Here is a 27548-nt window from a genome sequence, read left to right as displayed (position 1 = left end):
CTTGGTTTACTGACATGGAATCCATCTCAGATCTAATGGCTTCAAGCCATTTCTCAGATTCTGGGCTAGACACTGCCTCTTGATAAGTCCTGGGCTTATCTTGATCCATAAGAAGAACAACTCCATGTGTCGTAACGAGAAATCCAAATCTCTCAGGTGCACAATGTTCTCTTGTGGATCTACGCAGTGATTGTGCTTCTAAATTTGTTGAATACTCCTCAACAACTTGTGAAACATGCTCAACTTCAGGTTCATTTATCTGTTGCTCTTGAACTTCTCCAAGTTCAATATTTCTACCATTCCCTTTCTTTGAGAGAAATTCTCTTTCGAGAAAAACTCCTGTTCGAGCAACAAACACTTTGTTCTCGTTAGGGTTGAAGAAATAGTATCCCTTAGTTTCTTTAGGATATCCAACAAATATACACTTATAAGATTTAGGTTCGAGCTTTGTAGACATCTTATGTTTTACATAAGCTTCACAACCCCAAATCTTCATAAAAGACATATTGGGATGTTTCCCAGTCCATATCACGTATGGTATCTTTTGAACCGATTTAGATGGAACACGATTTAGTGTGAAAGCGGTTGTTTCAAGTGCATATCCCCAAAAAGAAGTTGGAAGATCACTATGACTCATCATCGATCAAACCATTCTAACAGTGTTCAATTCATTCTTTTAGAAACTCCATTCCACTGTGGTGTACCAGGTGGTGTAAGCTGTGAGATAATCCCACATTCTTTTAGGAGTTCATCAAACTCTATGCTTAAGTATTCTCTACCTCGATTTGATCAAAGTGCCTTAATTCTCTTGCCTAGTTGATTTTTGTACTTCATTTTTAAATAACTTAAACTTTTCAAGGGCTTCAAATTTATAGCGCATAAGATAAATATCCATACCGACTGAAGTCATCGGTAAAAGTAATGAAGTAATATAATCCACCTCTGGCTTGTGTATTCATTAGTTCACATGCATCACTATGTATTAACCTCAATAAATCACTTGCTCGTTCACCTTTACTATTAAAAGGAGTTTTAGTCATTTTTCCCAACAAGTAAGATTCACATACATCATATTGTTCAAAAACAAATGAATCTAAGAATCCATCTTTATGGAGTTTTGATATACGTTTCTCACTTATATGGGCTAAACGACAATGCCAAAGATAAGTTTGATTTGAGTCATTTGTTTTTGATCTCTTAGTATTTATGTTATAAATGGTGTTTTCTTGATCCAAAATATAGAGACCATTAACCAATTGTGTCGAACCATAAAAAGCACTATTGAGATAAAAAGAACAACAATTATTCTTAATAATAATCTCAAAACCAATCTTGTCCAAACAAGAAATAGAAATAATGTTCTTAGTCAAACTAGGCACATAATAACAATCCTCTAAATTTAAATCAAGTCCACTAGGAAAAGATAAAATATATGTCCCTATAGCTAATTCAGCAACTCTTGCTCCATTTCCCACTCGTAGGTCCACATCTCCTTTAGCCATATTCATTCTCTTTTGCAGTCCCTGTACAGAAGTACAAATATGAGAACCACAACCAGTATCTAATACCCAAGAAGTAGATGTTGACAAATTAACACCAATAACATAAATACCTTAAACAAACGTTCCGTTTGCTTTTGCCTTCTTGACCTCTTCAAGGTAAACAGGGCAGTTTCTCTTCCAGTGTCCAGTCTTATCGCAATGGAAACATTTTCCTTGTTTTCTAACTCCCCCTTTGGATTTCAATGCATTTTTCCCTTTTGGTTTGGTCTTACCATTGCCCTTAGACTTTGCCTCTATCTTTTTCTTTCCCTTTCCTTTGTCCTTGTGGACTATCAGAATGGGCTTAGGTCCAACCTTTTCATATTACTTTCAGCAGTTCGTAACATGCTAAGTAATTATGGTAAATTCTTGTTAATTTCATTCATGTTGAAATTAACGACAAATTGGCTAAAGCTATCTGGCAACGATTGCAGGATAACATCGGTAGCCAATTCATCTTTGAGAGGAAATCCCAGCTTTTCCAACGTTTGGATGTAGCCCATCATCTCAATGACATGAGCTCCTACAAGAGTTCCCTCTGCCATTTTACATTGAAATAGAGCTTTAGAGGTCTCATATCTCTCTTGACGTGCTTGCCCTTCATATATTTCTTTGAGATTTTGAATCATCTCATATGCAACCATGTTGCTTCTGAAGCTCAGGAGTCATGGTGGAAAGCATTAGACATCCAACATCTAACATATCATCCATATATTTCTTGAATTTGTCTTTGTCATCTTTTGAAGCATTAGATGCCAGTTCATCAGGGACAAGTTCCTCAATGACATATTCCTTCTTTTCCTTTTTGAGAACAATTCTCAAATTACGAAACCAGTCAAGGAAATTTATGCCATTAAGTTTATCCTTCTCAAGGAGTGATCGCATTGATAAAGTGTTGTTTTCCATTAAATCTGCAACAATGGAAATATTAAAGTAAGTAAATTTACCGAATTAAAATTTATAAATGGGATTTTATTTGCAAATTACTCCTATTATTTTATTCAAAATTTAAAACCCTCTTTGTTTTAATTTCAAAAAAAATCAACGAAAATTTTTCTAGTGGGTGAGGATCCATAATACATCAATTTCCTAAATCAGCTTTGACTTTTCTTTTAGGATAATGATTATTTAGGTAAGTAACAGTTGACTAGTTAATCTCATGTAACTCCTCATTTTGGTGAACACCTTTTGTTCAAGTCATCTCATGACTTATCCAAATATTTAAACTCTAGGTTTCTAATCCTATTAGAATAACCTAGCTAAGTTATTACCAATATTTCAACCGGGGAATATCACTTGCTTATTCTTCGCGTTTAACCAAGATAGATTTATGTGTCAATACTTTGGCAAAGCCCACATAATATCGATCAAAGCCTTAACGAGGGTAAATATTGGACGATTAAGTTAACTTAGATTATAAAGAGGGATTTACGTAATTATCTCATCATTGTTCGTTTTAATATTAGGTTTTTTTTGATCTCATCAATATTTATTCTTATTTTATCATTTGATGCATTGCATTGATAACAAATATAGCAATAAATAAGATGCAATGATTATAGCCCAAAAACAATGACTAAGGTGGTCCATCCCAAGCTAATGGGAGAACCAAGAACCCTAAAGCCTAAGACTACTCTGTAGGCATCTTCTCGTCATTCTTCTGCTCTTTGTGGATCTTCATAGGTTTACAATTTTAAAAGAAACTCGTTTTACATACGATGGAGTAAGATGAGAAGAGAAATACAAAAGAGATATATAAAGGCACGGCTCGCAGACCGTATTTCAAATTAAACATTATAAAGTGAACAAGGGTTATAACCATGCATGTCAAACACCATGCAAAACAAACATATCATATATATATATGCACTTTCTTACGCCTTTGTTCAAAAATATAATATGTGCCTTCAATTTGTACTGCTAATGAGGGTCAAGGGGCGGTGGGATTTTTTTGAAAAACAATACTTCTGTTTACATGGAAAAACTTCACGATTTGATAACAATTATCAACAGAATCATGCTTTTGGGATTTTCAATCCCGAATGTTTTCTGCATCGGAACAACCATTGTTCCACTTCCAAACATGATCTGCTATCGCACTCCCACAGATCATTCAGCAACAAATCGATTGAAAAACATTTTAACAAATTAACATATTAATCGTTGTGGTTATCGATTCGAACAATGATATCAGCATATTTACTGAAATCGATAAAACTAGAACATGCATCTCATACATATCGCATCAACCAAAAATTTAACCCAAATTCATATCGTACAAGTGGCTCCGATACCACTGTTGGGACCATCGGTGCACCCCATAGCGCAGCGGAAACAAAACTCTACGGTCTCACCAGCGATCCAAGTACGAAAAACTAAAATCGGGAGGAAGAGATACGAATACTTACAGCGGGTTCCTTAAAAAACAGCAAAGGACAACAATGAATACTGACGGTGTAGATCGGTTCGAATCGTAAGCCTCCACGAAATCACTTCTCGACCTCTACTCAGTTCACCCAATTAAAAGCAATTTTGTTTTCCCCCAAAACGTTTTGAGAGAAAATAGCTGAAGATTTTGTGTATGTTCTCTGAAACGGCTGCTAGACCTAACACACCCTTTTATAGCCAAGTTACCCTAATCATATTAGGATTTTTATTATTTCAAATTAATTAAATATATATTTAATTAATTGAAATTTAATAATCCTTTTATATCTAAGTTACCCTAATCATATTGGGGATTTTATTATTTCAAATTAATTAAATCTATATTTAATTAATTGAAATTAAATATTCGGGATTATTAAAACCTATACTTAATTAACTCTAGATATATTTTAGTAACGTACAACAAATTGTACATCTTTGCTCGTTTTAATCCTATTGTGTGACCCTGTAGGTTCTTATAACATTAGCAGTAATTATTAGAACAATTCTAATATTACATACAATGAGTGACATCTAGCAATATATCATTGTCACCTAAGTTACAAGAAAATATGATTGGACATATCATCTTGGTGATTAACTCTTTTATGTATTACATCCTTATGTCTTTTATATCTAGAATAGGCACAAGTCTTGGAATAGTCACACTTGTATAGCCCATATATTGTTTCTTGATATCTAGAGTAGACTTTAATTAACGAATAGTTAATGATATCTGATATCAACTTATTCGAGCATGGCCATGCATTTCTAGTCTTACTCAATCAAGTGGCCTGTGATATATTTCCTATTATGTAAGAAGGACAAATCATATCTTAATCATACACACCCACTACATATATTGAGATATATTCAATAACAGTGTTTATAGAGCAACCATTTACGGAGCTTGTTTAGCTGCATCAAAACATACAACAATATATGTTGGGATAGTATTGATCTCAAGTCTAAGGATAATACATATAGTCATCACCATGAGCAATGTTATGACTGTCACATAATAATCCAAGACATATGCTCATGGTGGGTCAATCCAATACATTGTTCTCTAACAATATAATCATGTATCAATTCTGACATCTCTATGTCAATGACAACTCGTTGTCATCAATCAATAACATGTTAGTCTTAAGCGTATTATTATTGTCCATGCCCATAATAATACTTGACTAGGGATCTTTTAATAATAACAATTATTTCATTATATGGACTTTATTATCTTCCAGTTTATGTTAAACACATATATATATAACTGAAAATAATAGCGGCAATGCATTTATTCAATAAAATCGGTAAATAAAAGTATTATTACAATCATCATATGATTGGTCTTTAGGCATACTCTAACAAGAAAATCTCACGTCGATGTATTCATATCTATTCTACGAAATTAAAGAATTCAAATCATATCCTATATCCTAAACCTTAGATATGGAAGAATTAGACGATTGCATAAAATGATTGTTTTATTTTTTTAACTATATCTTGATCCTTCGTTAGCATAGCTCTATCATGTTGGTCATAAGAACGGATGTAAAGTTTTATGTTACATGAGACGAATTTATTAAGTTTTAAGAGACGAACCTATAAAATTTTAGAGTGCAAAAGTAAATTATCAATAAAAAAATTAAATTATATGAAAATTTGAAATTTTCAATAAAGACGACCAACTCCTCTCTATCCATCCTGGTTTGCAGGATATTCTTCAAGGATTGGTTAGGCTTCACAATATGATGTGCAAAATTTATACATGAAATGTGACAAGCTGTACAAAAGCTTATTTATACAGGAAATCTATACGAAACAAAGGTTTACAAAATATGATGTGTGTTCTTGTCCTCCATCTACAACAATCAAGTTTCAAAAGAATTTAAGTTATATAATCACATCTCAATCGGCAAATTACTGCGACCGGAGTCGAGTTTTCCGATGGTTCGTACTGATTATATGATCATAAGCACGAACGAGCCGCTTCCGAAATCGTTGCATGTCCAACTTCACGGTTTGACGCTCAAGGTAGATCTTCTTGGTGTATTCCCATCCCTTTTGATTTAAACTCGAAGGGTTTTTCAAAACAGGGTCATCTTCATCGTATTCATCGGACAATGAGCTCTCTTTGGGGTTGATCTTGTACCCGATGTACCTCAATCCCATCTTCTTTGCTGGCTCCCCGTAGTACGTCTCGGCCGCCCAATCTGTTCCGAGTGGGATCACTTGAATGAAAACCGAGCAGCCAGGTTTCATGAACAGCAGATGAGTCATGGCTGCACCGTGGACACCGATCATGGCGTCGCTCGAGTTGAGTTCCATGTAAATCTTGGCTAATTCCGTTGTTGGTTGGGGTCTCAGGACTTGAACCCGAAACCCGACTTCTTCTGCTGTTTTCACCAAAACGTTCTCGTTAGTTATGGCTCTTGAACCATTTCGTGACAGTATGACCAACTTTGGTTGCATCTTCTCTTGTGCTTGCTCAACACCCCGTACCAAACCTTGAATCCTAGGTCGGTATGCTCGATCGAGAAGGTGTCGGAAATCGACGATGCTCTTGTTTTCCTTCATCAAAAGAGGGTCCACGGTGAGTTCATCATGGATCCTTAGACCAGTTATTGCCTCGGTGAAGCAATGGGTTCGATTGTCTCGGTTGAAATCAATTGGTGGATAATTGGAGAGATGTGAAAGGATGTCACCATACTTCATGACCCACCAATTATGATATTCAAGGATCACAAACACGACCTTCTTGTTGAATTGTTGTGAAGTTATGTACAAAGGGATGATCCCATCATTGAACTCATGATAAACGTTGCCGGTATAGCCTCCAGTCGAGAACATTACCGCCGGAACATCATGAACCACATCGCAGCGATGGCGAACACCCGAATTTCGTCTCTTGGAGATAAGGTCCAGTTCATCAATGGTGTCCATCACGCTCGTTTCCCATTTTCGGGTATAGGGCTTGATCTTTTCGTGTTGAAGTTCGTCGTCACCGTTTCTCGACGAGTAAACGTAAACGGAAGAGGTGGGAGATTGTGTTCTTATGTCACCCTTCATGAAACAAACATCGGATCGAAAATGGCTTCTGTCACAGCAAATTGTACCTGTTTTTTTTACCCCAAAGAGGATCCATTAGAGCACTGTTCGATTATTCCAAGAAACAAGCACATAAAAGAATAACAAACCATTAGAGATGGAAGAACAAATAGGAGCATTCACATGATTATTCCCAGCAAGGCTTTCATTCTGTACACCAAAAGAATCTGCAAAAAATCATACAACACAAGTCAAAACGCAGAAACACACACACACACATACAGAGAAAACAGAGGAAGATAAGAACTTACAGAGATGAGAAAAAGGAGAAGAAAAGGTAAAGAAGTGAGGAGCCAAAATGAAGGTGCAAGAGAGAAGAGAAAGCAAAAGGAAAGAGAAAAGCTTGGTCCTTCTTCTCTTGTAATAACCAGGGTTGGTCCAAACAAGAACAAGGGTCCCTTCCTCCTCATCATCTCCACCCTTTTTCAACTGACTGTAATTGTAACGCTGATGGTGCACCATCTCCTATGTTCAAAACCCAAACTTTGCTCTGCAATTTGCAGGATTAAAGCCGAAAACAGAGGGGGGAGAGATAAAGGAGCTTGCTTTCTATGCAAAGTATCTTTGGGCCGTAAAAATACTAAAGCCCCATAAAAAAGGGAAAAGAGGTGATTTTTGAGAAGAGAGGAGTGAGTGCTTTGAGGAAGGTGTCTCACTTGTTTTTTGTTGGGTTTTTAAAATTTTCCCGAGAAAAAAAGATGACGGAAAAGAAAAGAAAAGAAAGAGATTTTATATGAGGAAGGAGGAGGATAATAATAATGATTAATGGAAGTCTAAAACAAGAGGCTGTCAAAATAGATTAAATCAATTTCAATGGCTTTGAATTTGAAGGAAGAAGAAGAAGAGGCTTTATATAATTTTGTTTTCGAGCAGTCAAATGAGAAGAATAGCGTGTACAACTACAACTACTATTATTCTTGAAGAAGCAAAGAAATTAAATAGACTAATTTGCATATTTATATTATGGTTTTTTTGTTATAATTATTTTTTAAAGTAATGGTAAACTACATGTTTAGTACTCAACTATCACTTTTATTCTATTCTAGTCACCTAGCTATTATTTTTTAAAGGCATAACGCCAAAATAGCCCCCAAACATTTACCAAAATGGCCATTTTGGCTCATATTCCTTTTTTCAGTATTTCCCCCCTGACGTTTCACTTTGAGGCAAAAATCACCCTCTATAGATGAAAATTATTAGATAACACGCGATTAATGCTCCAAAATAGGAGTCTTTTTTAACCTAAAATAAACGTATAGGGCTAAAATGCCTTAGAGAAAAAGAATAAAAGACAAAGTGATTATTCTGTCAAATGTTAGGGGTCTTTTTGCCCTAACATGAAACGTTGAGGGTCAAAATGCTCCAAAAAATAGAATAGGGGGTAATATGACCATTTTGATAAATATTGGGGGCTAATTTTGGAATTATACTTTTTTCAAAATCATACATATTGTTTTGGTCACCTATCGTTAAAAAAGTAACATAATTGTTAATGTGACATTTTAAAAAAATTAAATGATAATTTAGCATTATCTTATGATGACATGTCAACAGTTCTGTTAATTTTTAACAGTGTGTAACCAAAATAAAATCAAAACATAACATTAGATATGATTTTGAAATAAAAAATAGTTAAATAACCAAATAAAATAAAAGTGATAGTTGGGGTGCTAAAGTTGTAGTTGACCCTTAAATTTAATATGTTGTGTAATGTTCAGACGAAAGAAAGAATGGTAAACTACATGATTAGTACCCCTGACTATCATTTTCATTCTGCTTTGGTCATCAACTATATTTTCTTTCAAAATTATATCTAACGTTACATTTTAATCATCCACTGTTAAAAAATTAACAAAACTATTAACGTGCCATTTTTTTAATTATGATGTGACATTATTTTATGATGACACATTAGCATCACCGTATTTTCTCTAACGACAAGTTACCAAAATGAAACTAAACTAAATATTAGATATAATTTTGAAAAGAGTATTTAAGTGACGAAAACAAAGCAAAAATAATAATTGAGATATTAAACATGTAGTTTACCCAAGAAAGAAAGAAAGAGCTGGGGAATTGATTTTGTTCCCTGTTGGCTCCTGGTTGGCTGATATTTTCAACTTTAGAAAAAGCAGTGCTTGCCTCCAATTCACGCTCCTTTCTAAGCTGTTACCTGTTGTCATCGATTGCCAAACTTATCTAAATTTTTTATTTACAATTATATTTTTTTTATATTTTTTAAAAGTTATAATTTACTAACAGATGTTGGTTCAAGTGGTAATCAGTTTAATATCGTTTAAATAAGATCTCAAGTTTGAGTCTTTGTGTATGTAGAAAATCTCTGCTGACAGACTCACCCACCAAAATCCGGTTTACAACACGAATCAATCTGGATTAGTAAATAAAATCTTAGAACCGGAAGGATAACAAAAAAATATTATAATTTTATCTAGTAAAAACTAATTTCTTTATATATTTTTCTAAATAAAGAGGAAAAGGATTATTGGGAACTTAATGTCAAACAAAACTCAAATAATATTTTTTATATGCAAATAGAGCTACTAATTTTATTAAAGGGAGAAAATATTTAAAATTATAATGAAGTTTAGAAATTAAATATATAATTTGAATATTTTTCTATGACTAATAACACAAAATAATTAGTCACTCGAGATCATAGAAGGGTATACAAAGAAAAGTTGAAATTTAAAAATTCAAACAAAAAGAAATATACAAATAAATTTGACTGCATCAACAAACGAACCACAACAGGGGATTAAAATACTGAAAGATCACCAACAATCGTAAATCATAATTGATCGTTATGAGAAAACTATCTACGGTGACAAATTGTATATACAAGTTCAATTTGAAGATCTAAAGCATAGAAGATAAACAAAATAATAAATAAATATTATCTTAATCAATTATGATAATGTCAAATTTGACCCTAAAAAATAAATAAAACAAAAAACAACCAAATGACCAATAAAAGAATAAAACGTGTTAAAAGACAGATAAAAGTGCATCGTAAATATAAATATATAATAAAAAAATAAAAAAATTACAAACGATTGACGACTAATACTAAATTAATTCGTCCTCTGCAAAGCAAGGAAGAAAAGAAGGGCAAGCGGCTAGGATTAAAAAGCTCAAATAATAAATTTTATTATTATACTACACGCTGATTTATATACCACTAGATAGCTTCAAAATATAAAATAATTATTATATGTAACATAATAATAAATAGGTTTGTATCATATCTTATTCCATATCATATATTATAAATATAATAAGATGCAATATAAATTATAAAAACATTTATATATCACTATAAATTACACAAACTAAGTGATCACAATAATTAAGAAATTTATCATTATTTCTTAAAGTTTTGAGTTCGAGCAAATGGAATGAACGTTTATTAATTAAAAATTTTTAAATATATATAACATTGTAATCAACACGTATTTATAAAAAAAATGCATTACAAATTACGGGGGAGAAAACTTATGTGGAAAACGAATATACCGACACATAAGGCATAACAGTGTTTTTAATAAACAACTATTATGGTCCATAATTAAGATTCACAAAGTAATTTATAATTTTATTTATTTGATATAAGAAAGAGATATATAAAAATTTAATTACACGGTAATATTAATTTACAAAGTAAAAAATATAATTGAACGGTAATTTTAACGTATAATCATAAGCTAATTTATAATTTGACAATAATATTAATGTATAATCATAAGGTAATACTTGTTGAGAATAATAAATGTTCTATAAATATAGTTTCAATTAGTTGTTATGTTAGTGAGCCTTGTTAGTTATTTTGTAGAGCAGTTATACTAGCACATATATATATTGTCATGCCCTCAGAACCTTCAAGCCTAAACTGTCGCAATATCAGAGTTAAGGTATGATGGGACGTGCGACCTTAGACGATTCTTGACACTTCTAGGTCTTTTCTACGATTAAATAAGCCTTACCCAAACCTAGTGAGCATACAAACTCACCAAGGTTGGAAGCAAGCCCTCAAGGCTTCAAGGATGTGGAAGCTTTAACACCAACGTGACTACTCCAAGCCACCGAGGTTGGACTATAGTGTGGAAGTGCAAACACAAGCGTAGCTACTCCTAGCCTAATAGAGGCAACAACACAAAGAGACTTAGGAACAAAGCACACAAGAGATAGAGTAAATGCACTCTCCCAAGAGAATAAATGGAATGAGATGTTACAAATGAGGAGGGGAGACTCTCTATTTATAGTTGAGTTCCCTCTAAATTAATGGCCTAGATCTATTTACATCAACGGCTAAGATGCGCCCAATTAATACATAATCTCCTAAATCAAGAAAACCCAACTCAATCATATCTAATTACATCCATTAGTATGATTCTTTCCTTGGATAGGTGTTCACACTGGATATGGAAAGATTGTAACACCCCTAACCTGTACCTGACCCGAATACGAATCCGATGTGTCACATTAACAATTTAAAACCTTTAAAACATATAAAAATCATGAAAATTCAAACTTTCATTAAAATAAAGTTAATAATTTACATAAGCATTCGACACATTACAAAAACTGATCAGAGCATACATACTTAACAACTTTGTGTATATATCAACATTTATATTACACAAAGATACATACTTTATAAGTATTTCTAATATTATCTTTGAGTAAAGCTATGCTGCTCTGAAATTCCTAAACTTGATCCTCTTGCTCCTCGGAACCTACGTGTAAAAATGCTTACACACTAAGTCATAGACTTAGTGAGGCATAAAAATATAATAATGCATCTACTATAAATATGAACATGTAAACTAATTACTCAAATACAATCATATCATAATTTAGTCACGTCACATATATGATACAATATAAACAATAACAATATGGTAACATATACGCATGTAAATACTTTTGATATCTCTTATAGGCTCATGTACATTACTGAGAACTTAAGGTATGTGAGTACATAGAGGTTGTGCACATATGTTGTCACCACAAATCTTATAAGGGTCCACTGAGTGGCATGTGGAATATGTCCCGAAGGACCTATAAATATGTCCTGAAGGACCTATGAAACCCTCGACCTTGGCATGCCAACTATACCTATAGCTCTCATATCACATAACATGGGCATTAGTGTTATACTTCATATCAACATATACTTATGTCATTTCCCTTGTAATCAAATATCACATGTACTTATAATCATCCATATCCTATCATATAACATATATTGTTTGAATATGTTCAAAAGAATCATGTATCATTTATCAAATCATACAACCATATATATATATATATATCTTACGCATGTCTTTATCATGATTATCATGTATGCATGTTCATAACTATTGTACTATGAATACTAACATAAGAATAGACTTATCACAAGTCTTAATTCCTTTGAACTATATCTATAGTATGCACTCACCTTGGCCTCATTTGCTATCAATTACTTTTATGGCTTAATTTCTCTTCTTGATCAATTCTAACCTTTCGGTCGTTTTGGAACTTGTTTGTGCTTGATATGTAAATAATCATACATTCCAATTATTATAATTAAATCCTTAATTTCTTAAGCTAAAAAGAAAAGTCTATTTTCAATTTCCTTTTGAAGTAGCATCGGTACCCACTATAGGGTATCGATACTACCTTAGCTATGGTATCGATACCAAGCCTAGGTATCGATACCAAGCCTGGGTATCGATACCAAAATTGCATTCGATATTTCCTGGTATCAATACCTCCCTTATGGTATCGGTACCTATGGTATCGATACTATCTTCCCAGGTATTGATACCCTTTGAATGCCTTTATTAATTCCAGACTTGAAGTATCGGTACCTGATGAAGCAGTACCGATACCCAAAGCCCAGATTTCACTTTTAGAACCCGAAAATTCAATCATTCTAACTCAAATCCTTCATGTTTTAACCCCTTCAATACTCTTAAGTCACATATACATACTCAAACCAATTTCTATGCATATAACACCTCTTTATCCTCAAAATCTCATCATTCACATGAAAATCAAGAATTATACCAAATTTTCTATATGTTCTTATATCAATTCTATCACTTTATATCTCTTAATTTAACTATTGACAAGTTAAATTTAACTTCCGATTCTACTTATCAACTATTTTCCAATATTTCACTTAAAAACCCCTTATCTTTAATCCTTATTATCTTCTTCATCTTATAGTTTTAAGATAACTTAAGTTTTCCTTAAGCTTAAGTATCATTTAATAACCAAAAACCAAACTTAATTTCAACTAAAAATCAACTAACAAGAAATCTTACCTTTGCTTGTAAGTTTCACGGCTGAAGAAGAAAATGAGAGAGTTCTCTGGATCTTTCTTTTCCCTTTTTTTCATTCCAACTTGGTGTTAATATAACCCTTCTCAATTAATTATCTTGCTATAAAATGACCATTTTACCCTTCCATTCTTTATTCTTTAATATTTAATCCTATACAAAATTTACAATATAAGTCCCTGAACTTTCCAATCTTTAAAAATCAGACTTCAGAGTTTTAAAACTTCTATTTTAGTCACTAACCCTGATTATGGGATATTACAAAGATTCTTCCATAACCCTCCTTGATATGACATCATCGCCTGCCATATTTTCCAAGCTTCTGTGAACATCTTTGAATATGATGACACTTTCATTTTCTACACGGCCAATGTAAACGACGTCCACAACATTATCTAAGTGATAGGCCAAGTCTGGTGGTCTTGACAAGCTCGATACTCCATCCTGAACCTCTTTATCGGACACTTACATCAATGTCTCGAGCCCAACTCCGTGGCTCGTGGCATTCTCTCCCACCAAACTTAGCGACCTCGTCGTCGCTACACTCTGATGATCCTGGGCTAGCTCACCTTGGATGCTTCTCGACACCTCAGCTTGTTGCGGTCCTCACATACAAACTGTTTGCATTGGCTCCTGCCGCCATGTAACTCTATGATCCTTCGCGCTATTCCCCTTACCACCTTAGTTGTTCAATGCCTCGGCTTCTCACGTCCCCCCATAAGGACTTGGCCTTCCCATACAGGCTATGCTTGCTTTGGCTCTTCCGTCCAAGTGATGTTGTATTTGGGTTCATCTATCCCATAGGAGCATTCTCCTATCAACTTTGATTTTCCTGTACTTGGATTCTCTTATCCTCTTGGCGAAGGCTTAGAATTATCCCTCAAACCTTTGGCCTATCCACACGGATGGTTAGGTTTCTCTACACATATACTCATCAAAGATGACAAATCAAACTCAAAAACACTAGAATTATGTTTGAGATGTACCTCCCTTTTTGTTGCATTTACTCTAAAATGTGTCATACCTTCTTTCTCCATGAAGTATGACACTCCATGCATCGATCCTTCTTTTCTGAAGTTCGGTGCTCCCTTGTTACCCCATCTCTTATTCCTTGAAGTTCGTTTCCTCTTATTGTGTTGGCACTTCTTACTCGAAGTCCTTTGCTCATTTTCTACCTTGTCCATTGGTGGTTCTACAGTTGTCTTGTCCCTCCTTAGCTTAGCTCCTTTTGACCCTTATTTATTTGTGGTCTTTGAAGCCCTGTTCTTCTCCGTTTGAACATGCTCGACAAGCTCTCCAGCCTCCTTGGACATAGTTATCCCTTTCTGCACTAGGCTATTATTAGCCTTGGCAGAAACAAACCTTATTGCACCAAGTCTTGTAGTCTCATTATCCTCGGTCTGGTCTTTCCCCTGGACTGGTTGGTTCGATTTGGGCACCTCTGCACCTTGTGAGTCCCCTTGTACCGGTAGCACTTTAACTGCTTCCTTTTTACCCTCAGCTTGACGGCTTCACTTGCTATCTCACCGGTTTTCCTCTCATGCTTGACTGCTTTGACATCTATAATCTCATCAAGTTCCGATCCTAGGTTGACTACTTTAACACCTATAGTCGTACCACATCTTGTTGTTCCCTCTCCAGACTCGTCTATCCCTTTGATGATGACAGCTAGTCGATTCTTCTTGGGACATACCTTATCACATGAAGACCATCACAAAAGTAACATTTGATCTCTTTTTTGCTCGCCTTCTTCTCCACCACGAACTAAGCCTTACCATTCCCCCTTGATGGCTTTCCTTGGCTACAAATAGTTGATGGCCCTCCTTGGCCATTTGAAGAGCTTTCTCCATCATCTTCCTGCTGCATGTTTCCTTGGTCTCCCCCATCATTGTCGCATTCCCTCGGCGTAGGCCTGGATGACTCTATGTTGGTTAGCTTACCCCACTGCAAGCTCTACAGCTATGGCCTCCGAAAGTCTCTAGGCATCACCTTGTGCTGGGATTGTCGATGAAGCTCAATCGATCAACTGAATAAATTTGCCAAGAGGGGGTGAATTGGTTTTTTGAGTTTAGAGAGTAAGGAGTATAAAGATAGAGGAAAATTTGCACAAGGATTTATAGTGGTTCGACTTCTCAACCAAGTCTACATCCACTACCTTAGCTCCTCACTAAGGATTATATAACAAATTCACTAATTTGTTCTTTCTTTTTATATGATCAAGAGATAACCTTTACAACTCCCTAGCTTTTCACTTGGCTAAGCTAGAACCACTCCCCTTTTACAAAAGGAATAAAAGAAGTAAATAAGAAGACCTCTAAAAGGAAGGTGTTTACAAAGTTTAAGATCACAAAAACAAAATCTAAGGATATACAATTAAGCTCAAAACATAAATATTTACAAGGGAAAGGAAAATAAGAATAATAATCTCTTCTCTTGTGCTTGATTGCTTGAATAGGTGTTCTAACCCTTCTTCAAGTGTCCTCAACTTGTTTTTATCAGTTGGAATAAGTTTGTGGTTGTTTCTATCCATTGCAGGTATTTTGGATCCGTGGGGATTAATTTTCTGTAAAATAAAACTACACAGGACATGGAGTATATGTACTCCTTTAATGAGTATTAGTACTTCCTTTGTTATATTTAAATAAACTAGTCGTTGAAAACCGTTGTGCTTTACCAATATCGATACTACTGTGTAAAGTAGTACCAGTACCCCTTTGGGTAACGGTGCCTATTTTGCATTATGGCATTTGAGCAATTTGGAAAACAACTGGCAGTATCGATACTACCTAGAGAGAATCAATACTTCTCTGACATTTAGTATCGATACCACATGAACAGTATCTATATTATTCATATAGTATCGATACTGTAAGAATAGTATCAGTCAACGTATCCAGAAAAATATTTTGTGCTCAAATTCTTGTTTAATGGACTTTGAATTATTTTTGAAAACTTTGGATAAATTTAATCAAGTCCAAAAACATTTTGCCTTAATTTGTTATATCAAAACATTATAAAATATGGTTCAACAATCTCCCCCTTTTGATATAACAAAACATTTGAAAATTTATTTTTGGCAAAACTCCCTCTTAATAAAACATTTAATGAAAAAGAGACATATTTTGGAAAATATTAAAGCTCCCCCTTTTTCATTGAGAAATTGAATTTTTCAAACTCATACTTCTCCCTCTCTTTGTTATATCAAAAATAATTCAACTTTAAAGTTCAAAAATAACAATGAGAGTAAGTGGAGAATCTTAGTATTAAAAACATTTGAAAAATCAAAGCTCCCCCTCAAAAAGTGCATTACAAACAAAAATTTGACTTTAAAAGCTTGACACTTAAAAGACATTGAATTTCAACAAAGATGAACAAACATGTTAGTAGCACATGAAATTCAATATATCCAAGTCTAATATACTTTATGCAATACCAAATGATGTATTTAAGTGCATGTGCATAAAGCTATCCAAATATGTCATGCATTTGAAAATTTGATATCAATTGTTAGAGAGATATCATTTGCAATAAATTATATGCATAAACATTTAAATTAAGGTCAAAAAATAAAATTTGTAAAAACAAAGAATTGAAAACAAATTTTGACCAAAAATCAATATGATAAACTAAAAATTATGAAAAATCATTAAAATTTTAAAATGTCAATCATAATACACTTTTCAACATACATGAAATGAAAACATAAAATTATTTAAAATCAAAACTCATGCATGCTTACAAAAAAATAGGCAACCAATTAATCAAAACAAAAGGCATTAAGCTTAGAGGTTACCCATTCCTTTTCAAGTGTGGCTAGAGCATCTCAATTTCTTCACTTTGTCACAATTGCTCCCACACACCTACAAGAGACATTCATTTGGATTTTGGTATCCAAATTGCTTTGGATCCTTGAACGTTAGCTTCAAATTCTCTAATTCCCTTTGGAACCCATAATTGTTTAATTTTAAAATGTTTTTCTTTCTTTAAAGGACAAGTATATTCCAAATTACCATGTAAATGGCAATGTGATCATATTTCCATTTTTAAATATGATGAATTGGTTTGAGAAATAAATTATTTTCCTTTGTTAAGCTTTCAAGCTTTAACTTTAAAATCAAGATTTGTTTCCAAATAATTGATTTTTGAAAGCTCAAAATCATTTTCCAAAATTTCATTTTGCTTTCCAAAATCTAATTTTGCTTTAAAGAGAAAATCATTTTGAATTTTGAAATTAATTTCTTATATTTGGAATTCATTGTCTCAAATTCCAAATACAATTCATCATAGGCAACTTGTAACTCATTAAAAGAATAAGAATTTGATTCATTAGAGTTAAAAGATACCTCGGGCTCTTCAATAGCCATTAAGGACACTGCCTTTGTTGGTTATTCTTTCTTGTTTCCATGTATTTCTTCGATCTTATTCCAAAGTTCCTTGGCTTTTGAACAAGAAGAAACTCCTTCATAAATATCGGGACCAAATGCACAAAACAACATGTGCATGGCCTTATCATTTTGTTAAGTTCTCTTCTATTCTTGGGCACTTCACTCCTTTATCTTCTTCTTTGGAGAAGAGTAGTTGTTCTTGATCATCTCCCATGCATCAAGATCATTGGATTGGATGAATAGTTTCATTAATTTCTTCCAATGAAGATAGTTGGCTCCATTGAAGTATGGAAGCTTGTTAATCAGTTGGGAGTCTTCCATGTAGAACGAGCCACAGGTGGAAGCCATCTTCTCGGTTGTGTCAGAAATGGATAAAGCTTCTTCAAGGATCTTCTCAAGGTTGTTAAACCTTCTAATGAGTTAAGTTCTAATAACAATTATTGGGATTGTCGATGAAACTCAATCAATCAACCGAATAAATTTGTCAAGAAGGAGTGAATTGGCTTTTTTAGTTTAGGGAGTAAGGAGTATAAAGAGATAGGAAAATTTGTACAAGGATTTATAGTTGTTCGACTTCGCAACCAAGTCTACGTCCACTACCTTAGCTCCTCACTAAGGATTTTTTAACAAATTCACTAATTTGTTCTTTCTTTTTACAAGATTAAGAGATAACCTTTACAACTCCCTAGTTTTTCACTTGGCTAAGCTAAAACCACTCCCCTTTTACAAAAGGAATAAAAGAAGTAAATAAGAAGACCTCTAAAAAGAAAGTGTTTACAAAGTTTAAGCTCATAAAAAACAAAATCTAAGGATATACAATTAAGCTCAAAACACAAATATTTTCAAAAGAAAGGAAAATAAGAATAAAAAGATCTTCTCGTGTGCTTGATTGCTTGGATAGGTGTTCTAACCCTTCTTCAAGTGTCCTGAACTTGTTTTTATAAGTTGGAATGAGTTTGTGGTCGTTTCAAACCGTTGGAGGTGTTTTGGAGTCGTTGGGGATTTATTTTATGCAAATAAAATTGCCCAGGATAATGAGTATCGATACTCCTTTAATGAGTATCGGTACTTCCTTTGTTATATTTAAATAAAATAGCCGTTGAAGACCGTTGGGCTTTACCAGTATCGATACTATGATCATGGTATCAATATTACTATGTAAAGTAGTATCGGTACCCCTTTGGGTATCGGTACCCCTTTGGGTATCGGTACCTATTTTGCATTCTAAAATTTGAGCAATTTGGAAAAGAACTGGTAGTATCGATACTACCTAGAGAGTATCGATACTTCTCTTACCTTTGGTATCGGTACCACATGAACAATATCAGTATTGTTCATATAGTATCGATACTGTAAGAACAGTATCGGTACTACGTACCTATAAAAACATTTTGTGCTCAAATTCTAGTTTAATGGATTTTGAATTATTTTTGAAAGCTTTGAATATATTCAATCAAGTCTAAAAACATTTTTGGCTTAATTTGTTATATCAAAACATTATAAAATATGGTTCAACACCTTGCTCTACCGCAAGCTTCGCCCCTGGTCTAAGTCTTTTCCAGAAGGTCTTGAGTGCACCCCATTCACTCATTACACCATTGCATATGAGTAGCTCACCCTTGAGCTCATCCACCTCATTTCTCAAAGCCATCACCTCGGCTTCATGGGCATTACTTCCTCGAACCATCTCTAACTAGTTGAGAACTCGGTGCGTCCATCCTTGAACCTGTCATCCATGGACTCCAATTTATCAAGGCGGGACTCCACAACACCCTAGGTCTCCTTGGCTCCCTCTATAGATCTTTCAAGTCTATCGACCCTTTTCTCCAACCAAGTTAAGATTTCTAACCTGTTGTCCACCGCATCCATCACGTGCTCAAAAGTTTTTCCATTGAACTCCTCGAGTAGCTCTTGCACCTCTTTTTGGGTTTGGTTGTCTAACTCCTCCAACCTAGTAACCCTTTCCTCTACCGAATCCATCTCAATTGTCTAACTCCACAACATAATTTTTTTTAGTTTTATACAAATTTAGGACCGTTGGATAAGTGAAAATATATGGTTGAGATTAACAGTAGAAATGAGAAGATATTCACTTAAAAAAAACAATGAATCAATCTCAATTATCTATTTTCACTCATTCAATGGCTATTATATTTAATAATATATATATATATATATATTATAAATTTTAGTTAATTTGATTAACCGACCAAATTAACCAAACTTAATTCGGTTCAGTTAACGATTAGAGAAAAAATCAATTAATTCGATATGATTATTTGGTTCGATCTTTGTCTGAATTAAGAAAATTAAAACCCTAACAACCAAGGGGTTGAATGAAGACGATCAAGTTACCTTTCTTGGGTATAAAAAAATATTAATTACATTTTATTTAATCGTTTTTTTTCTAATTTGAAATTTTTTTCAATAAAAAATAACATTAGGTGTGGATGTGGCATATATATATCACTTTTGAACGAAGTTAGCATTTGGGGTATTATAGGTAACGGATGGAATACTTTATATATCATTTTATATGTTGTTCCGTTATTTTGAGTTAGAGTAGTTACGTCTGTAAGACGTATTTGCGTTGTCAATAGGTTAAGAAAATTCTAAATAAATAGTATCTTATAATCACATCATACTATTAAAAATGTATTTCTAGAGGCCATGAGTTCAAGTAATTGTGTCTACAGAGTATATTATCAATGAATTAAAAAAATTTCTAAACAGATACTATATTATAAGAATTAATTTCAACGTACATCCTGAAACTATGTCTCTTATTCTAAATTAGTCCCTAAATTTTTGAATATTTTAATTCCATCCATAAACTATGAATCTCATTCTAAATTGGTCCCTAAACTTTGAATATTCCAAATGCATCCTCAAACTATGACCCTTATTCTAAATTAGTCCCCAAACTTTTAAACATCTCAATAATATCCCCATAAATCATTCAAAACTTCAAAGTTGACATTAGAATATTTAAAAGTTTTAGGGATGGATTTGATATGTTCAAAAATTTGGTGACTAATTTAAAATGAAAGCATAGTTTGATGATGAAATTAGAATGTTCAAAAATTTAGGATCTAATTTAAAATGAGGATCATAGATTAAGGACGTATAGTGCAATTAACTCATATTATAATCATTCAAAACTATTAAAAAATATATCAAATTAAAAAAACATATATAATTCATCAATTAAGCCTCCCACTTTATAAAATATGGTCTTAGTCGACTGCTTGCCTTGATTTTTCAACTTTGTGATCATTCTCGAAAATGACATGATTCTTTCCTTATGTTAGCAAATACGTGTTCATACTAACTTTTATCATTTTAGTAGAATAAGTAACACATGTATTTATATGATATATATAAAAATTTGGGTAAAGTACACAAATAGTCCCCCAACTATAACACATTGATATGTTGAATCATCCGACTATTAAAAGTTACAAAATGATCCTTTGACTATATGGTTTTGTTTTGTTGAGTCCCTCGACTATTAAAAGTTACAACATGGTCATCTGACTATTCATTATGTTCTCGTCCTTTTCCATTAAAAAATAAATGTTCGTCTGAGCTGAACATTAACATGCTAACTGAGATATAATAATCATTTGAGATTATGGAGTCAAATTTTATCATATCTTAATCAGCAGGTTAACGCCCAGCTCAGATTGCCATCAATTTTTTTAACGAAAAAGGACGAGATTGGAAAATAATGAATAGTCGATAGACTCAGCAAAGCAACACTCTGTAGTCAAGGGACTATTTTGTAACTTCTAATAGTCGAGGGTCTCAACAAAACAGTATGATATAGTCATGAGACCATTTGTATACTTTACTCTAAACACTTTATAGTTTCGCCTAGGTTTTCTCTAGGGTTATTAACCTAGGTTTTATTTCAATGTTTTTGTACCATCTTCCTCTTTCCCTTTGATTTTGGTTAGCTGGTGACGACACTAATCTTAATATTGATTGTCGATCGTCAATGATTATCATTTTTCTTTTTCTTTTTTTATACTATGTCATTTTTTCTTGAGGTTTTTTTTTTCAATTTTGAATAAGAATATATGTCATTGTGACATGCTTTTTATGTTCTTGTGGTATGTTTTTTCTCTACTCTTTTGACTTGCTCCTTATGACTTTTGATACATTTGCAATCGTTTTAGTGGTCACACAAAGACGCTCATGACATTTGTATTTTAATTAGTTTGTCAGTGATCACGTATAGTCAGATCCCCTCTTTGGTAAAAGGTCATTTACCGATATAATCAAAATTATGTAGCGATTCAGCCTATCAGATAGTTTGGTTCGCTCACTGCTCCTTTATTACTTCGTAAATCATCTCGTTTGAGATAATGATTTTTGTGAAGATTATTGAGTTATTTTGATATTGGACGTCATTCTCAATGGAAGACTTTGTTTTTTTCCGTATATTTTGTTTTATGTATTAGTTTTTTCCTCTCTATGTTCGGAGGCATTGTAATTATATTTCCTTCTATTATTTTTATTAATGAAATTTAATTATCATTATTCAAATATATATGTGTGTGTGTGTGATCCACTTACACTTAGTGTAAAACTAAAGTTTTACACCCTTTTAGGATCGTTAAATGAGGAGAAATAAAAGGCTGAGATTAACTTCTTCTTTTTCCAGTGAATATCTTCTCATTTCCTACTGTTAATATTAGCCTCTGATTTTCCCTCATTAATGATTATAAAAAGTTGTATAATTTATGTTTAATGTGTTATATTTGATATTTTATCAATTTATGTTATAAAATTTTTAGTAGATTTTGGTGTTTGTATTATATATATTCTTGTAAGTTTATACCATGTTTGCCTTAAATTTCGTATCATGTTTTATATTTATATCATACAATTATATTGCATTCAAAATAAAAATTAAACTATTAGAAAAATCAAAATTATGTATTTATTCTATTGGTGGGGTTTTCTATTATTGTCCAATCAGTCCAAGTGATTGAATTAGATGATATATTCAAAATATTTTCATTTTTTTAAAAATAATATTAAATAAGTATTAGAATAGTAAATAATTATTAACACACTTTGATATAATGTTGAAAATTAAGGGTTAAACATTAAAATCTGATTATTTAAAAATATTTAAAATTTTACTAGTCAAAATAAAATCTGACTTTTTATTCATGAAAAAATAAAACCAAGTGATCTAAATTTGGTCAATTTTGTAACCTGCTCCAACGTTAAAAAATTCAGATGAAAATTACATGCCACGGTCAAACTAAGGATGGGCTTGAGTTAGGTTAGATTGGGTTCGAATAATTCGATCCTACTTGAAAAATATAAATTTTCTATTCGAAATCTAATTCAATTTGAATTTAGGATGATTTCACCCAACTTGAAATCTGACTCTTCTTTTTAGATAAAATCAGAACCTGACATGATTTGATTCTAAATAAATATATTTATAAAAATATTAATTTATCCTATAAATATGGATCTAATTAAATAATAATAATAATATATAGAGGGTATGATTACAATTATCCCTACAAAACCCGACCTAATTTATCCCGAACCTAATTTTTTTTTAAAAAAAACTGACCTTATTTAAAATTCGTCAGATTTAGGTATCCTCTGTTCATCCCTAAGTCAAATTCAAGTCATCAAGAGTTCAATGAAAATTGTAATAATGCCAAGAAAAACTGTAAATTAAAAAAATATTTAGATACAAAATATGTTTAATTTTAATTGAATGATGACAATTTTTTCAGGAATAATTGATTTTGATATTTCAAGTTTGAATTTATGAGATAAAAGTCATTCGGTATACTGTTTTCAAAACAAATAGTTTTTTTTCGAATTTTAAATTTAGTTCTAATCCTAATCTTATTTAGAAGGTACGAAAAAAGGAAATTTTCAGAAGAAGAAAGGAGAGTGCTCCTAGTAAATTTATAATTTATTACGAGAATACAAGAGAATAAAGATGAGCAACTTGGTCAACTGCTGGCTAAAAAACATTTTTTTTTACTATTGTATGGTGAATACATGATAATATATGTTCAAAAGACTTAATCATTTGACAATAAATGCTCATATACCTCTGTAAATATCGTATTCGAATCTAAAATCTCACAAAATAATAACATTTTTTTAATCATTTAAATTATTGGTTCTATCTAAAACAAATATTAACATTTTTAGGAAATAGATGTTTTATTTATTCGAGATGAGAAGAATAAAATTGAGGGAGAATGATGATGGCATTGATAAATATACAATATAATAATATGAGTCATACAATACGTATCATGATATTAGAATACATAATTGATTACTATAATTTTGGTCATTTTGATATTTCTATCACCACATTCATTTGGAGCTGAACAAATTGATCACGCAATCATTTTTCTCATATGTAATAATTATCAAATTCTACCCCTAAATTTTAGAGATAGACATGAGACCCGAATTCATTGAGTTCTAGTACGACCCGATCCTACCGGGTAAGATTTTAAAAAAAATTAAGTTTGGTCGGATCGGGTTTGAGTTTTGGGTACAAAATAGTCACCCGTAAAAAACATATAATTTTACATGTATATTTAAGGATAATTATAATAATGTCCCTCTATATATTATTTTTTTCAATTAAATTGCTATTCTTATTGAATAAAATTAATACTTTTAATAAATATATTATTTTGGGTTGGGTCGGGTTTATATATTATCTCAAAAAGTTGGATCGGTTTCAAGTCGGGTGGATGGTGTATATTTTTCAGGTCGGGTCGCGTTTGGATGGAGGGTGTATAATTTTTAGATTGGGTCGGGTTGACCGAAAATTCGACCCGACCCGACCATGCCCATACCTACTAAATTTTATTAATTTATACATATTCAATTCTATTGTTAGTATTTTCAATGTGATATTTTTTTATTAACTTAGAGTAATATAAGGTAATATTTGTTTAAAAATTCTTAATCATTTGATATTGAACACTCATACCTCTAGCATATATGATACTCAAATCTAAGACCTCAAGAAACAATAAAAAAATTAATCACTGAGGTAATTTGGTTCGTACTCTATGTGATATTTTTAACATTATATAACTTGTTCATATGTAATCCATAAAATATTTTACACGTTAGCAATTAAGTTTTTAATTTTAAAAAAATTAAAAGTATTATATATATATATATATATATTTTTTAATTTATGTTTGAAAAATATATAGTACATAATAAATCCTTAATACTTTTAGTTTCTTTTAAAAATAGTTTATTTTTAAGTTTATCTCTTTTTTATTAATTAATTTTATCTCTTTTAATCTTTGAAGTTTTAGTATTTTTTTCAAATTAAATAAATCGATAAAAATATAGATTTATTGATAAAATTATTGAAATCTATTATTTTTATATGTTAATTTAATTTGATGAAAAATAAATGTTTTAGAAAATATAGAGTCAAATTAGCATTCCCAATCTCTAATTGGTTATTAATAAATAATTTATTTTTAAGTACGAATCAAGCGAATTCGTTGGTAAATGAATCGTTATTATTTCTAACGGTTTCGAGTTTGAGCATCAGGAATATCAAGGTATGAGTGTTCAATGTCAAATGATTGAAAGTTAATTTTAAACATATATTATCTTGTATTTATCTTAAATTAAAAAATAATTTATTTTTAAATTCTGAATTAAAAAATAGATGATTCTTTGTTTTTAAATTAAAGAGAAACGATACTGATCGGGAATCGAAATTCCTTGTGGTGGACTACACGGGAGATTCTTTATTATTAATATTTTTTATTATTTTCCGATTATTATCTTTTAGATATAAAAAATAGCATTATCACCATCCGATTGTAACATATAATGAGATAATAGAAATATAACTCAACCAAGTTTTAATAGTTGAACAAAATACGGATGGAACGAAGAAGACTGATGGGGATATTCGTCCTAAATTTAATTTTTTTATATTTTAAATTTTTTTATATATTTTCTATTAATAATATGTTTTCATTCATTTAAAATTTTAAAATTTTATTAATCTTTAAAATTTTATACATTTGTTCCTTAATATAAAATCATATGTTGGTCCAAGAATAAAATCAACTACCATAATATTGGCACAGAGAACACAGTGTACCCTCACAGCCTTATCTAATTTAAAAGCAGATATTTAACTAAAAAGTTATTATTTGATATAGGAAAAATTATTTCAAATACCATTAAATTTTATCTTTTGATTTGTTTATATTATTGAACTTTCAATTTTTTAATTATAATTATAAACTTTAGTTTCACATTCAATTATACAATTTCGTTGTTAAGTCGGTAACATGACGATGACATGGCTAACGGTTGTTGTTGTGGCATGTCACTTCGAAACGACATCATTTTGGTGTGGTTGTTCTGATGTCTAAAATGTCGTCATTTTAGACATTGTACTTTAGGGTGTATCAATTTTGTTATTGAACTTTTAAACAGTTTTATTTTTTAGCACTGCAATTTTAGGCCACTGCTGGCAACCGAGCATTGCCCATTAACAATCACATTTTGTGATAATATCGGTATCAAAACTTTTGTATTTCACTCATATTTCTTATCTTAGATTGATTTTCCACGAAACTCACTCAAAATCGATGAAAAATTTATTTAAAAGTTTGACATGTTAATACTCATATTTCTTTCAATGATTGTCCGATGAGGCTAGTTTTGAGATATTTTGTTCTTCTTTTCGAAATAATGATTTTCACCGTTTATATTTTTAAACAAATACCCAAATCACGTAAATCTAAGAAACTCTGTAAACATCTAAAAAAAATGGTAGATTTTTTGTTTACTTCATCGATTTTAGTGGATTTCATGGAAAACTAATCACATGAGAGGAAAGGAGAATGGAATACAAACATTTTGGTATCGATTTTGTCGAGAAAGACGATCGATTTAGTGACAAAATCGATACACCACTAAAGCTAATTGTCTAAAATGACATCGTTGTAGAAATCATAAATACATTAATATGTTGTTTTGGTGTGGCATGCCACATCAGCAACCATTAGTCATGTCATCGTCTCGTTAGTGACTTAACAGCAAAATTACATAATTGATTGTAAAAATAAAGTTTAATAATATAATTGATAAAATTGAAATTTAATGATATAAACGACTCAGATAGTAAAGGTCAATGGTACTTGAAGTGGTTTTCCATTTGATATATTATCAGTCAAAATATTATTTATACAAGTAATAATAGGTTTATAACAAATTTTTAATGATATATTAATAACTTAGAAAATAAATAGATTAGATACTTACCATAATTTTAAATTATTTGTACTAAAAAATATTTTCACTATTAACATTTCTAACAATAATTATTTAAGAATCCATAAAATAACATAAGTGATGAAAGGAAATGTTATTCTCTTTTGAAAATTTTATATTCGAGTAGTTATATTTGTAGGGTGTGTGTTTGTCAATTAACTAAATAAATTATGAACAAATATTATGTTGAAAACATTTTGATGTTTCGATATAACAAATAAAGTGTGAATGAATTTTAAGATTTTATATTTGATTTCAAAATGAATATTCGAGCAAATTATTCAAATGACACTTTTAATCCTTACTTAAGTGTAAAATTGTGTTTTAATCTTAAAATATTTTTGAAACATTTTTTACAAAGTATTTCGAACCTTAATCGAGCCAAAAATGATTTTCAAGTA

The 27548-nt window shown here is 31.7% G+C and overlaps 1 protein-coding gene across 1 annotated transcript; it reads right to left on the bottom strand.

The window, feature by feature from the left end:
* Nucleotides 1-5828: 5828 nt before the first annotated feature.
* Nucleotides 5829-7620, bottom strand: LOC120188057 (alpha-1,3-arabinosyltransferase XAT3-like). The gene is made up of 3 exons (XM_039191594.1): nt 7331-7620; nt 7169-7246; nt 5829-7087 (listed from the first exon to the last, which is right to left on the bottom strand). The coding sequence occupies exons 1-3, from the start codon at nt 7539-7541 to the stop codon at nt 5892-5894; spliced, it is 1485 nt and encodes a 494-aa protein (XP_039047525.1). The 5' UTR covers nt 7542-7620; the 3' UTR covers nt 5829-5891.
* Nucleotides 7621-27548: the final 19928 nt, after the last annotated feature.

The sequence above is a fragment of the Hibiscus syriacus genome, unplaced genomic scaffold, assembly GCF_006381635.1.
Source record: "Hibiscus syriacus cultivar Baekdansim isolate YM2019G1 unplaced genomic scaffold, ASM638163v2 tig00116937_pilon, whole genome shotgun sequence".
Taxonomy (NCBI): Eukaryota; Viridiplantae; Streptophyta; class Magnoliopsida; order Malvales; family Malvaceae; genus Hibiscus; species Hibiscus syriacus.
Note: the sequence above shows the minus strand (reverse complement) of the source record. Positions and strands in the feature narration are given on the sequence as shown.